Source organism: Harmonia axyridis, chromosome 3 (assembly GCF_914767665.1).
Source record: "Harmonia axyridis chromosome 3, icHarAxyr1.1, whole genome shotgun sequence".
Classification (NCBI taxonomy): Eukaryota; Metazoa; Arthropoda; class Insecta; order Coleoptera; family Coccinellidae; genus Harmonia; species Harmonia axyridis.
In genome coordinates, this window is record NC_059503.1 from 6,603,844 (window position 1) to 6,617,591 (window position 13,748).

A 13,748-nucleotide genomic window follows, 5' to 3' on the forward strand; every position below is an offset into this window, starting at 1 on the left:
ATTCATCTAATTTTCTGGACTGATTATAAGCGCATCCACCATTCATTTGTGTTTATTTATTATTCATTTTCTTCCATGGCATGACCTCTTAGGTCATTGAGGTAGCTCAATAGTACTTAATCAGACCGAAAAATTAAAAAACTCATCAAATTTCATCATATATTCTGTCCTAGACGCGTCTCATGAAGAAAATAACATTTATGGTGGATGCGCAATTCTGTGATAAACATTTTTTTCTTAATTTCGGGAAGATATTTTAGTTAAATTCATTTTAAGCAAATTTTCATTGTTCAAGGGATAGACCTTTCAATAAAGAATTAATGTAGATATGTATGTACGCCTCTTTTCGAATTTATGTTAAAATAAAAGATATGATTTGAATGTTTCGGACAATTTCAATAATACTATTGTTAAATTGGTATCATGGCTGGAATTTTCTTGGGAAATTATGTTCATTTGTATGAATGATATTACCTCAAGTATTTTGATCTAGCTAAATTGACATTCTATGGCAAATTTCTTCGTTTTTCATCTTCGAGTTTTTAATTTTTTTCCTTCAATTCAGTCAGTAGGCATATGAAAATTTATTAAACAAAGAAGCTTCTTACAAAACTTCGAATTGAATAGTGGTTTTTTCCACGTTTATACAAATATGAAAACTTCAACAAGAATCCGAAAAATGTATTATCGAAGTATAATATTTAGTGTTATTGTCTGTAACTCCAAACCTTTGTTTAACAATCTAGTATCAATTCATGAATCACGAGGATGCCTATCATTTATTTACATAAATCCCAGAATTAATTGATAGATTATTTTGATGTTCTGACCCAGCATTATCTTATCACGTCTTGTTTATGTGGATCTTTGATATGACCTACTAACTCCTTCCGCAATACGGAACCGAAATATCTTTCCCACATCTCGACTTTCTGCAAAATACATTGATTTTAAAACTTTCAGATATCAGAGACCAAAAGTTTTGATAATGATATTATCAAGAAGAACGTTCCATCTTTAGTCATGCCATAGAGTGACAGATACTTATTATAGGTTATAGTATTTTACAGATTTTAAAAGTTTGCACTATGTCGAAGCAAGTATATGATATACCCCCTGAAAGGCAGCAAGTCCTTCGTGAAAATGCAAGCAGGCGTATGGAATTGAGGAACTATTTCTTGAAAGAATCATCGAATCCTTTCAAGATATCTGACAAAAGCCAGGGTCACCTGGTGAGTGATTTGTTTGATATGTTATGTGATGATTATGTCATACTGTTATTGAAAATTATCTTGCCTTGTTGTTATCATTTGTACAATCTATTGGTAAATTTAATTTGCTCTGCTTGAAGAACAGCAGGTCCTTTGAAAAAAATATGGAGATGTAAGAGAACATACACAACTTTATTGGTAATTTATATTTTGGGAATTGGTCATTTGAAGTCCTTTCAAACGAAGATGGAGATGTGAGAGAATATAAAGAACGACTTATAAAAACTTTATTGGTAATTTATATTTTGAGAATCTCTAAATGGCACGTTAGTATCTATGCACAATTAGCTTCTTAAACATAGTGAATACAGAGGTAGAGAAGATAAGTTCAACATTGCAATCAATTCATTTCTTATATAGATTACTTTCAAAACCTTTCTCTGTTATTTAATTTGTTTTGGTCATATACATATAAACTTTAAACCAAAGGGTAGGAAGCTGAATTGGCTATACCGCAATGGTTACCAGCATCTTTAGCCATTTTGACATATCCACCATTTCCCCATTGTGGTCCATAAGAATTTTTGACCAACCAATACTTTTTCCCATCGGGTTCTGTTCCATACCCAATAACTAGAACTCCGTGGTTCATTTCCTCTTGTTTGTTCTTACAGTTACGATCAAGATATATTCCATCTTTGTAGAATTGGAAGCCTCTCTGACTTGCGTCTATGGCAACCGTAACTGGACCTATAGTAGCTACAGCATATTCAAGGGCTTTTTCATCTCCTTCAGGAAGTTCTACGTAACCTGAAATACTTAGTTATTTTGATAATGACCTTTTTCAAAAGTTGATGTAATGAGATATTCAATTTAAATTCGAACCTGTGCAGTATGCTTGAACGGATTCTTCTTTGAATCTGCATTCCCCATCTTTACCCTCATAAGGATAGGAGTCCCAGTTGTCTAGACCTGGTTGGGTCTTGACATATTCGTAAGCATCTGTCATAAGACCTCCTTTACAGCCTTCGTTACCATAGCCTTTTGAGCAGTCAAGTATTTGCTGGGGGCTAAGGTCTACCAGTTTGCCTGTCTTACGGTACGTGTGCGATTCTAAAGCTGCAGCCTGAAATATCGATGACTATTGAAGTTACTATTCATTTGAAAAATGGTTGAAATTTAAAAAAAAAATTGAAATTTTTAATCCATTAGTGTCATCTATGCGAATTTTCACATAGATGACACTAATGGATCGAAAATTTCAATTTTTTTTTTGTTATATTTCAGTGTGATGAAGAAAAAATTGTTTTCGGTATTTCCAGGTTAATTCTACGAGAATAAGGATGATCTAATGGGTCATCAAATCCATCTTCATCTCTTGGCCTTACAAGGTCTCCAAATTTCGCCTTACACTGGCCAACAAAACCTGCTTGAGAGGTGAAAAACCCAAGTGCTTCTCGGAAGTGATTCAAAGTAGTCGCCGTGTGTTGCAACTGTTATTATTATGTCATTATTAATAGCGATCTGGTTGGAATTCGAATTTTTTTTCGTTGTACAGAGGAGCTTCAAAAAATAACCGGATTTTGTTGGACTTGCTTTAATTTACGGGTTCAACAGATTTGAGAGATACTAGTCATTTGACTGAGTCAGAATAAATATCAAAAAAGGGATATTGGCAATCATTTCGAATATGAATGAACATTAAATAGATTATAAACTTAAATCAAATAATTTGACAACTATTGTGTCTAATCCTTCACAATAATATATAAACTTCTATTAGATCTACAAAATTCTCCACATTGTCTAACTAAGTTGTTTCTACTCATTAGGAAATTGGTGGGACTGGAACATAACAATGGGGAGCACCCTTATCAATTCAACTCTTATCTTTGATGTATTTGATTTCTTAATTTTGGCAATTTCTCGATAAATCTTCTATTATCTATACAGTGAGATTCATTGATAATGACTAATCTATGAATTGTAGATTCTAGACCTCATAATATGATGATTCTATTCAACATACCTTTCACATTATTTGATTGTATCCGAGATACCAGGTGTTTGAATATGGATTTTGATTTTCATAATAATTTTTATGTCTTCGCAATTTCTATTTGAAAATTGGCAGTTTTAGTTTTTAAGCGTGAGGATTCTCAGTGGCAAAAGCATGTGGAGCAGAATCATCATATTTAGAGGTCTAACGGGGACAACCTAAAAATGTAGAACTAGGCACCCACCGAGGCAAAAGCGTAGCATCCCATGCAGTCTCCTTGAAATTTAACAGTTGTTACAGCCCCTTGGTCCCTCCAGTCCATCTTTTCTGGTATGTTGACGTTGGCACTAGGTACAAATGCACTTGGGGAGGGTATTTTTACCCTCTTGGTGAGGGAGCTTCTGTTGAACCCGTTGAGCTTGAGACTGAACTCATGGGGCAGCAAGTCAGCGAAGGGATTGAGCTGCATGGTGAAGGTTTCTTCACCTGAAGAGTATTTGGTGTTGAAGTCGATCACAGCCTGTCTGTTATCTATGAAAATCTCCTTGCGAAGAGCCTCCTCGGCTGCAGTGTAAGCTTTCTTGAAGGCGCCCTGAGAAAAATTATAAACAATGCAGTTTCGGGCTTATTGGTTCATCCTCAGTGCCATGTAATGGGTTTTGCAATACGCTCTATTAGTGTGACGTCACACACCGCCATTTTTGGTTCTCCTATCAGTGTTCGATATCCAAACAAACAAATTGTCATTCAAATCAGTACGTTGTCGTTGAAGAAATTGGCTTATTTCGATAAATAAGATTATTTAAGGAACGATTTTACTACTTATTGATAGACAAAAAGCACGGGATTAATGTCAGTAAGTTCGAACTTGAAGTTCAACTAATAAACACGACTTTTTACAAAATCTGGGGAATGATACAGGATTCAAACTTACTGGTATTAACCTCGTTCCTTCTGTCTATCAATTAATACTGAAATCGTTCCTCAATTACTCTTATTTATGAAAACAATCCAATTCCTTCAACGTCACCGTACAAATTTGAATGACAATTTATTTGTTTGGATTCCGAACACTGACAGGAGAACCAAAAATGGCGGTGTGTGACGTCACACTAATAGAGTGCATAGGATTGTTACAATTTGAAATGGTTATAATGGCAACGCTGTATATCATTTTTTGACGTTTCTTATGTCATTTGTGTTCAGTAGGTTATACCATTTAATAACGGAAAGATGCACACTTCAACAATGTTTAGAAATGTCAAAAAAACAATACAAATGGTTGCCATTATAATTATTTTGAATTGTTACATATCAGATGTTACAAGACCTAAAATGACGTACTATGGATGGCTGTTTTTTTTTAAGAGTTTATAGTGCCACACTTTTTGGCAGAGTATTTTCTCTGTGAGTTATCAAAATAATGGTCGAATATTAATTGTTTCTTTTCTATCAAACTGTTATTAATATTTTTATAACTCAAAATTAATTCATAGTGAAAATCAGGGGGGTTTCAGTTTTACTCAATCTATTCCTGACATTTTCTGTTGTGAATAATACACTTAAAAGGAACATAAATAACAAATGATATTCGTGATGAACGTCAGATTCATTATGAAATTAGAACGGCAAATTTCCTGTTATAAAAGAATAAATTACTCATTCGTATATATATTGCTTGATTACAATATAATGGAGGTGTTGCTTCTATAAAAACAACGCAGTCATTTTTCTTAGGGAATTTTCATCTAAAAACATCTGTAAATCTGTGCAGTTCGAAACAAATTGGTGGAATAAACTTTCAATCATTTATAACGCTTTCTCCATTGATTTTATTATGTTATTATCGAACTGAAAAAGTTCCAGTCTAGTTTAAAGAAGTTTATTGTACATGGTGTGATTATAAAGTTTATCGCTTTCTTGGTATGATTTTTAATCTTTAGGGACAGTACAGAGTTAATAGGTATAGGCTGTGTTAGGTAGGATTAGTCTCGGACCGCAGTCACATTTCAAGAATCATACATATTGTGTACTTTAATCCATTTTTCAAACAACAAAAAATATATGAAAATTATTCTGAATATACTAACTGACAAAAAAAACTGCAACATCCAGAAGGAGCTTTTTAAATTTTGTTGATAAAACATAAGATAGTATAGGAATAAATGATTGAATTCGGAGAAAAAAATCGTGAAGGTTTTTTCATGTAAACAATATTGGTTACTTGAATATTGTAATCGTTTTTTGCAAGTTTTTTGAATTTTTCAACAAGCCAGCTGTTCGAGGAGATCCAAAGTCGATGTTTAGTTGTTGTTGAAATGCCTAGAGCACGTGTACGCGGAATTTATCGCCAGCTGAGTGAATTTGAAAGAGGTCGAATTATTGGTCTACGGGAGGCGGAGTTGTCATTTTGAGAAATCGCTAACCGTACGAACAGAAATCCAACTACTGTAATGAGATGTTGTCAACCATGTTGATAATGCCCAAAATGGAAGAAGAACAGGCACCGGATGTCTAAGGGGCACAAATGAAGTTCTAGATCGACGTCTTATAGCCATTAGAGTCCGATTTGCGACAACTCGATCTTTGGCTGATGAGTGGTTAGGAGAAGAAAGCCATCCTGTAACTGTCCGAACGGTTTACCGCCGGATAAGGTCTTTTGGGCTGCAGCATTATCGACCCCATATTGTGTTAACTCTGACGGTTGAGCATCACCAGCAACGATTACAGTGGTTCAGAGAACGTCAACATGGGAATGTGGAATGGCATCAGGTCGTCTTTTCTGATGAATCTCGATTCTCTTTGGATGCACATGATGGCCCAAGAAGGGTTAGAAGACGTCGGGGAGAAAGACGTGAACCTCAGTTTGATGTTGAGCGTCATGTACACCGGACAGTAGGCGTTATGGTATTGGGTGCTATTGCACGTGCAAGTAGGTCACCTTTAGTCTTTATTCGAGGTAGCATGACAGCGCTGCGTTACCTTCAAGAAATAGTGGAGCCATATGTTCTTTCTTACCTTAACCGGCTCGGGAATCCAATATTTCAGCAAGATAATGCTCGATCTCATGTTGCTAGAGTTAGTTTAAACATTTTTCGAAGCGACCCATGTGAATCTTTTGCCATGGCCGTCCAGATCCCCCGATATTTCACCCATAGAGCATGTTTGGGACATCATGGGTAGAAGGCTTGGGATAGTAACCCTCAAGAAGAAATAGACCATCTTTTTGCACCAATGCCGAGACGTGTTGGGGAGTGTATAGATAATCGCGGTGGACAAATACATTATTGACAAATTTATTAGAAAAAAATTGTAAGCCCTTCGTTTTTCCTCCAAATTTCATTCACTTTTTGCTATACTATACTATGTTTTACAAAAAAAAATTAAATTTAAACATCTCCTTCTGGGTGTTGCAGTTTCTTTATCAGTATATTATAGGTGGGGACCAACCCTTATCATTCAACCAATTTTTTTTTCAGTTCGATCCTGCAATGCAAAGATATGGTGCCTTGAAAGTTACCGAATATGAAAGGTTCAAGCCCAATTTGAAAACGTTCAAGTATCCCTTTTGGATTTTGATAGTCCCATTCACCATAACCTCTTACATGATGTACACTGATAGGAAAAACAAAGAAGAAAGATTTCGAAGTGGATTAGTTTCTTACAAGGAACGCACCTTCAAATTCATGTAAAGCTTTTTATGTTTTTGCTTGAATGAATTGTTAGAAAAAAAACTTGTATTTAGTTCAAATAAATATACTTCTATCTCGATCGTTTGTCGTTTTGTTTGAATTTTTATTGATTTTACGTTCATTATTTTTTTTTTCTAAAATTTGTTTCAGAGAAAAATTATCAAAGGTTTAACATTGAGCTAAAAAATTAAGTTTAAGAAATGATTCATCTGGTCACAACTATTGTCACAGTAAAGTAATCATGCTAAAGATTGTTTTTTTTTGTAAATCCTACCAAGTACCATACTTTACCTTGAAGTTGCCCCAATCTTGGGCGAGCACTTGCTCTAAAGTTTGAGGGATGTTCTTCACACCAGCTGCTATTTTGTTGACTGTGTTCAGTTGGTCATTGAATGTTAGCGTCAAGTTCCTTGACTGAAAGGGTCCAAAACCTGCTATTCCAGCTTCTTTTCTTCTCCCTGAAGGGTTAAATTCAAATCTTGTACCGATGTTGGGTAGAATTTGAGAACTTGATTGTGACCCTACTAGTTTCAAAGGGCTTTGAGACAAAAGAGGGAACTGGGCTGATGCCAATGTAGATAAGGCGATGAGGATTGCTAAGATAGGGTTCATTCCGATTATTCTGAAAGCAAAATAGAATGATCAATGTTTGTTTTCTATACAGGCTCTCCTTGGCCTAGAATTTTAGAGCTTGTTCAAACTAGGAGGTAGGTTGTGTTCTGTGTAGGCTTTGTTACTGTGGCCAAGCACTGTTGATTTTTTACCCGTCAGCGGTCTCCCATAACCAGAAAATGTCTTTCCTGGTCCATGGCCCGAACTCCCAATCAACAACCAAAAAAGTTCTTTCTGATTTTTAAAGCATTGTGACTTGCGTCTCAAGATATTGGCAACAAATTTATATATTCGATTTCAAAAAGAGAACATGATCTTACGGCAATTTTTCGGAACAGGTTTAATTAAAAGTTTTATGAACAATAACATTTTTATTTTGAATGAAATATACACGTCCATGGTCTTCAACAATACGCAGTCTTCTAGATACATCTAAGCTAAGTTCAGTCAAAACAGAATATTATCTTGAGCATGATTTTCGTGGATAAAATTAACCAATTTTTTTTAGAAGTGCTGAATGTAACTTTGTTTGTCCACATATTTGTCTCTAACTTTTCCCAAATAGGGCCTGATGAAAATCTCACCAGTTGATATCTCGCACCAAACTGAAAGTCTAAAATAGTGTTAGGAAAAATCTTTTTGGCAGTTTTCCTCCCGAGTTACTAAGGTTTGAATATTTCTAATCAAACATTGAAACATCCATACACAAGGTGAAATTTTTGCGAATTACAAAAACCACAAAAAAATTAATAAACGACCCTGGATTTTCAGAATTCCGAATATGTTTCTTAAAGGTACAATATTCTCTGAAAATTTCTATTGATTCATGATAATATGATTTCAAAAAAAAAGACGTATCGAAATTCTCGGTGAAAATAGAGAATCACCCTGTATAAAACTTATGAAGAGGAGAATACTCTTTTAAATGATAATTTGATGACGTTTCTAAGTCCTTTATCCAAAAGTTATCGGCCGGGTGGACAAAATCGAATTCGAATCGAACTTTATCATTTGAGACCATTCTCGGCGCAAAGTTCGAAAATTCCAGACACGAAATTACAAAACAATCAGCTCTCAAGAATTATGAGTATGTGGCAAATGCTGATTAGATGTCTACATCATCTTCTTCACCAACTTCTCAAGAAGTATGATTAGGCTTTTTTTCATCGATTTGTTTGTTGACTCGGTAAATATAATAGAAAATAATTACATCCACTTGTTAGATTGATGCTTGTTACACCTACATATCTACTTATATCTTATGTCTTGAATATAATTCGCCAAATGTGCCTTCAAAACAAGATTGTAAATACATATTTCATTCGTGACAAGGTTGATATTTGTCGCCTCGTACAAACTAATGAGTGTATATGGTCTCCAAATATTAAACTGATATATTGGACAGCTGAATTTATTAATGAAGATACAATTGTCCTTCGAAGTTATCTTCTTCAACAAGGTTGGAGCTAAATAAAGGTCATCTTGCCTCCGGGGATGAATATCTTATTGATTTCATTTCAAAACAACCGAGAGAAAAGGTCATTTCCTAAATAATTAAAACCAAATAACAAAACCAAAATACGTCCCTTCAATCTTGATATTACTGAATATATTCAGCGTATATGTATATTACTTATTCATGCTTGATGAGAAAGTGTTGAAGACATGTATTGATACCTTCTAGGCATCGGTAAATTCCGGTAAATTGTCAACTTATCGATTCATAAATGGCATTGTTGATGATTCTCCTGTGCTCATGTCTAAGGTCAAAGGACATTCTACCCGTGAGTATTTTCGATTTTTAGCAAGAAGTTCATGTACAGCACACAGCTTTCTCCATGAGATAAATAGCCTATAATTTCTTGTTTCTGTGAGGCAATTATTTCGGTTTGTTATTTGAATAATAAATCTTTCGAATCTTCAGGGGAAAAACATTCAACCCTTATGAAATTTTAGTTCAAAATTTTGAATCTATTGGAAAAATCTGTCCGTTCGCCGTTCAGAGATTTTCTCGGAACCTAAAGGGTGTTTTTTTTCGAGGTATGTAACTTTAAGTTGGCATTATTCTTCAAAATGGCCACCGATTTAACCGCTGTCAAGTTATTTATTCTCAGTTTGGTTTGGAAATTCATCATGAATAGACTCACGCCTGAACAACGCTTGCAAATAGTGCAATTTTATTTCGAAAATAATGGTTCTGTGCGGAATACGTATCGCGCACTACGTCCATTTTATTTTGTTTAGCGACGAATCGCACTTCTGGTTGAATGGCTACGTCAACAAACAAAACTGCCGCATTAGGAATGAAGCTAATCCTCAAGTGTATGTCGAAACACCGTTACATCCAGAAAAACTGACTGTTTGGTGAGCTTTATGGGCTGGTGGAATCATTGGTCCGTACTTCTTCAAAAACGATGATGGCCAAAACGTTACAGTCCATGGTGATCGGTATAGAGCCATGATTACTAACTTTTTCATTTCTGAATTGAACAACCATGATGTCCAGGAGCTGTGGTTCCAACAAGAAGGCGCAACATGTCACACAGCTCGTGCCACAATCGATTTATTGAAAAACACGTTTGGTGACCGCCTAATTTCACGTTTTGGACCTGTGAATTGGCCTCCAAGATCTTGTGATTTAACACCGCTTGACTACTTTCTGTGGGGCTATGTAAAGTCATTGGTCTATGCGGATAAGCCACAAACCCTTGACCATTTGGAAGACAACATTCGCCGTGCTATTGCCGATATACGGCCACAAATGTTGGAAAAATTAATCGAAAATTGGACGTCCAGATTGGATTACATCCGAGCCAGCTGTGGCGGTCATATTCCAGAAATCATATTTAAAATGTAATGCTACAAGATTATCTTGCGGATAAATAAAATTTATGTCAATCGAATCGTTGTTTTATTGCAATTTAAAGTTCTATAGCTCTAAAAAAACACCCTTTATATGCCAATGCTCCACAATCGATTCAAGACATAAAAATGGAATTGGATATGGTGCTGCAACCGTAGCTTATTAGAAAACCCTTTAGGTATTTTTTGATCACTTGATTTTTCCTTGAATGATTTTGAATTGGTTTTTTATTGAGATTGATAAATCAACTGATATTCTTAGAATCATTCGAATTATTTCGATAGTCGTTTTATTGTAAATGAAAAACAAAACTCGAGAAACCATCATCAACTATTTTCAAGTCAATTGAAATTATTATTGATTGATGGGGTTCTCAAGAAGCCCCATATGATGACCGATTGCAACTGCAACTGCAATTGGTGTTTTGTAATATTGTAATTCAAGATGATTTTGCGGTCTGACATTTAAGATCTAATTGTTGAATCAGATGAAGATGTTGGTAATGGTTTCTGATGTTTCAATTACATACATCATTTCCACTCACGTAATAATATCTGCTTCGAATATATTTTTATCTGATGAGGAAGATTGAATTTACCTGCAACACACGTTTGTGGTCTATGGTTTCCAATAATATTTTTTTGCAATGCTTCAAAAAAAATTTAAACTACTTTCTTTTGATGTAATAGAAGGTGTATGAATGAAATTGATACAAAAACTATTGCAATAATATTGGAGCTTGAAAACCAGATCCATTCATTTCAAAAGTTAAAAAGGAATTAAATTATTCTCTCAGTCCAATGAAATTAAAGACTTTTTTGATTTGTGATGAATTAATTTTTCTACCTCAAACTCCTGGCCTCACCAATTTTTCGAAATTCTTGAAAATTTAATTCCGGTTATTGAAAGAAAATCCAAAATTCAAATCAACAACGTCATAATATTTTTTTCAAATGAGTTGTGATAATCTGAAGTGAAATTCTCATAGTTTGAATTCGAAAATATCAATTCCAAAATCTTCAACAATGATTTTCAATTTTAGGTGATAATGCAAAATTTCAACATAGACCTTTTATGATGATATTTGAAATAAATACATGAATTAAATTTTATTTTTGAATTTCTACTATAATTAAATACCTAAATTGTTGCTTGAGTTTATAATTTTCCAAAATTTGAAAGTTGCATTTTGATATTACATTCTTGAAAAACCTACCTCTTCAGCGTAAGTACTAGAAACATTTTCTCCGTCAACTTATTATTCAAACTGATGAAAACTCAATCACTTCAAACATGTAGATATATGCACTTGAACACAGGTGAGCATTTATTCCAGAGCTAGATGATGATCCACCAAATACTGAAACTTAAGAACTCGAACCTCCACCTTTTATAATTTCTGTATCGACTATACTTACTATATCTTGACTCCCAATCTTGTTGAAGAATAGGTGAGCATCTTCTCCTTCACTTTGCTCTTGTAGTCATGAATGATCAGTGATTGAATGTTATTATGATTTTAACGCCTCATCATAAAATCATACCGAGTTGTAGAATATTTTTATTTTTGGAATATGTAAAGTTCTAAAAGATATTGAGTTCTTTCTGTTTTTGAAATTGCTTGAAAATTACTTAAATCCACACATGTAGTATATACTTCTTGCCAATTCTGTTGTGACAAAGATTTTTTTATGTTAACTTGAATTTGTTGCAATTTCGAAATTTTAAATTTCTCTATGTATGCAAGAATTATATCGGTACCGCTGAAAAATTGATAGCATCTTTGAGTGAATATCCAAATTAAATGTTACTCCGATAATTATTATACAGATGCCGTCAGATCACTATCTGACTTGCCATCTATGTAAAAAGCTTAGAACTAATTTTAGTTGACACATTAATCAACAGATAGCGCACCGGTCCGAAAATAGAGAACTTTTTCTTATAATAGAAAACTAATTGCTAAAATTTCAGAACTGCTATAAAGGGATATTATTTCAGCAATTATTAAATAGATGGCGCCGGAACATTACTCTGACTGTCACCTATGGAAGGAAGCCGAAACTAATATCAGATCTACTCTGTTATCTGTGTATCAGATGAAATTTTCTGCAGCAGATGACCCCACGATTCAGAAACTAGAAAAATATTGTTAAAATAATTTAATTATCATGTAAATGCAATTCAACTTCCAACAGACTGTGAACTGCGACAACTTTTTTTTGCTTATTCACAACAGCTTTCTGAAAAGCAATTTTTTTTTCAAGAAATTATTTTTATTTTCATTCAGTTCGAAAATATGATATCTATTCATACAAATATTTCTCATCAAAGAAAAAATGTAACCAGTCTCATGCCTAGTTCTATTTTTTATATATACATATGAATTACACATAACAAAAGAATGATCTATATTACGCATGTAAATGCTGAATTTAACAACTTCATCTTTCCTTATTCCATTTGCTTTTCCCTCAACAAAACTTCATCATCAAATTTTAACATATAAGTTGTTCCTTTATGCCAATGTGCAGTGACTTTAGCTGGCTAAAAAATAAATTTATATGAATAAAACCATTCAGACAATTATCAATGAACTTACAAATCCAGTACCGACTAAAACAGCTTCAATTAGACCTGCTATAAATACTGCACAATTCAAACTAGTCTTATCTCTGGGAACAGATATGAAACGATTTACTAAAGGATCTTTCTCCATCAAATAATATGTATTTTCATCGTCATTGGAATGCTCCAGTTTATCAGCTTCTTTTCCAAAGAGAGACTGAAAATGTTGATTATTTTACATAATTAAACTCAGACAATCATTTTCTCAGAATGGTATACCTTCCACATTGTTGATTTTATGAAGAGAAGAATATTCAGCAATTTTGTTTCTCTTTTACCTCCCCTTTCTCGTACAAAATAGAGATCAATCAATTTTACACCAACTCTAGATCCCAATTTATGTAATCTGTGAAAAGTTAGTTCAGTATGCAATAGGACTTCAAGTCAAGGGATTTTACCTATTTTGAATATCAGTAACTGTACGCGATTTATTTTGACAATATTGAACCACCTCAGAAAATAATAGTGCAAAACAACTGAGAGATACTTCCCCTTTGCCACGGCTGAGCGGTTTATCCAGAATGGATGTTTTATTTCTCCCAGGTAGACTCATCATAGGTGAAGTATAAATAATTAATTTACCAGCCTCAAAACAATGATTTTATTTTTTGATTAATGTTATGTTTATATTCTGTAGGTTACTGCTAGGCTAGGTTCTATTCTGGGTGAATTTCCAGTCGAGGTGAGCTCGTTCAAAGAAGAGCTTCTAATAGTTCTAATAATACATTTTTTAGAGGGATGTC

The 13,748-nt window shown here is 34.0% G+C and overlaps 3 protein-coding genes across 3 annotated transcripts; 1 reads left to right on the top strand and 2 right to left on the bottom strand.

The window, feature by feature from the left end:
• Window positions 1-966: 966 nt before the first annotated feature.
• On the top strand, window positions 967-6,982 carry LOC123675994. Its single transcript, XM_045611625.1, has 2 exons — window positions 967-1,232; window positions 6,690-6,982. The coding sequence occupies exons 1-2, from the start codon at window positions 1,089-1,091 to the stop codon at window positions 6,900-6,902; spliced, it is 357 nt and encodes a 118-aa protein (XP_045467581.1). The 5' UTR covers window positions 967-1,088; the 3' UTR covers window positions 6,903-6,982.
• On the bottom strand, window positions 1,485-11,751 carry LOC123675989 (procathepsin L-like). The gene is made up of 5 exons (XM_045611604.1): window positions 11,594-11,751; window positions 7,194-7,524; window positions 3,455-3,802; window positions 2,097-2,337; window positions 1,485-2,021 (listed from the first exon to the last, which is right to left on the bottom strand). The coding sequence occupies exons 1-5, from the start codon at window positions 11,617-11,619 to the stop codon at window positions 1,690-1,692; spliced, it is 1,278 nt and encodes a 425-aa protein (XP_045467560.1). The 5' UTR covers window positions 11,620-11,751; the 3' UTR covers window positions 1,485-1,689.
• Window positions 11,752-12,719: 968 nt separating this feature from the next.
• LOC123675993 (trafficking protein particle complex subunit 5) lies at window positions 12,720-13,693 on the bottom strand. Its single transcript, XM_045611624.1, has 4 exons — window positions 13,404-13,693; window positions 13,225-13,351; window positions 12,980-13,162; window positions 12,720-12,924 (listed from the first exon to the last, which is right to left on the bottom strand). The coding sequence occupies exons 1-4, from the start codon at window positions 13,559-13,561 to the stop codon at window positions 12,832-12,834; spliced, it is 561 nt and encodes a 186-aa protein (XP_045467580.1). The 5' UTR covers window positions 13,562-13,693; the 3' UTR covers window positions 12,720-12,831.
• Window positions 13,694-13,748: the final 55 nt, after the last annotated feature.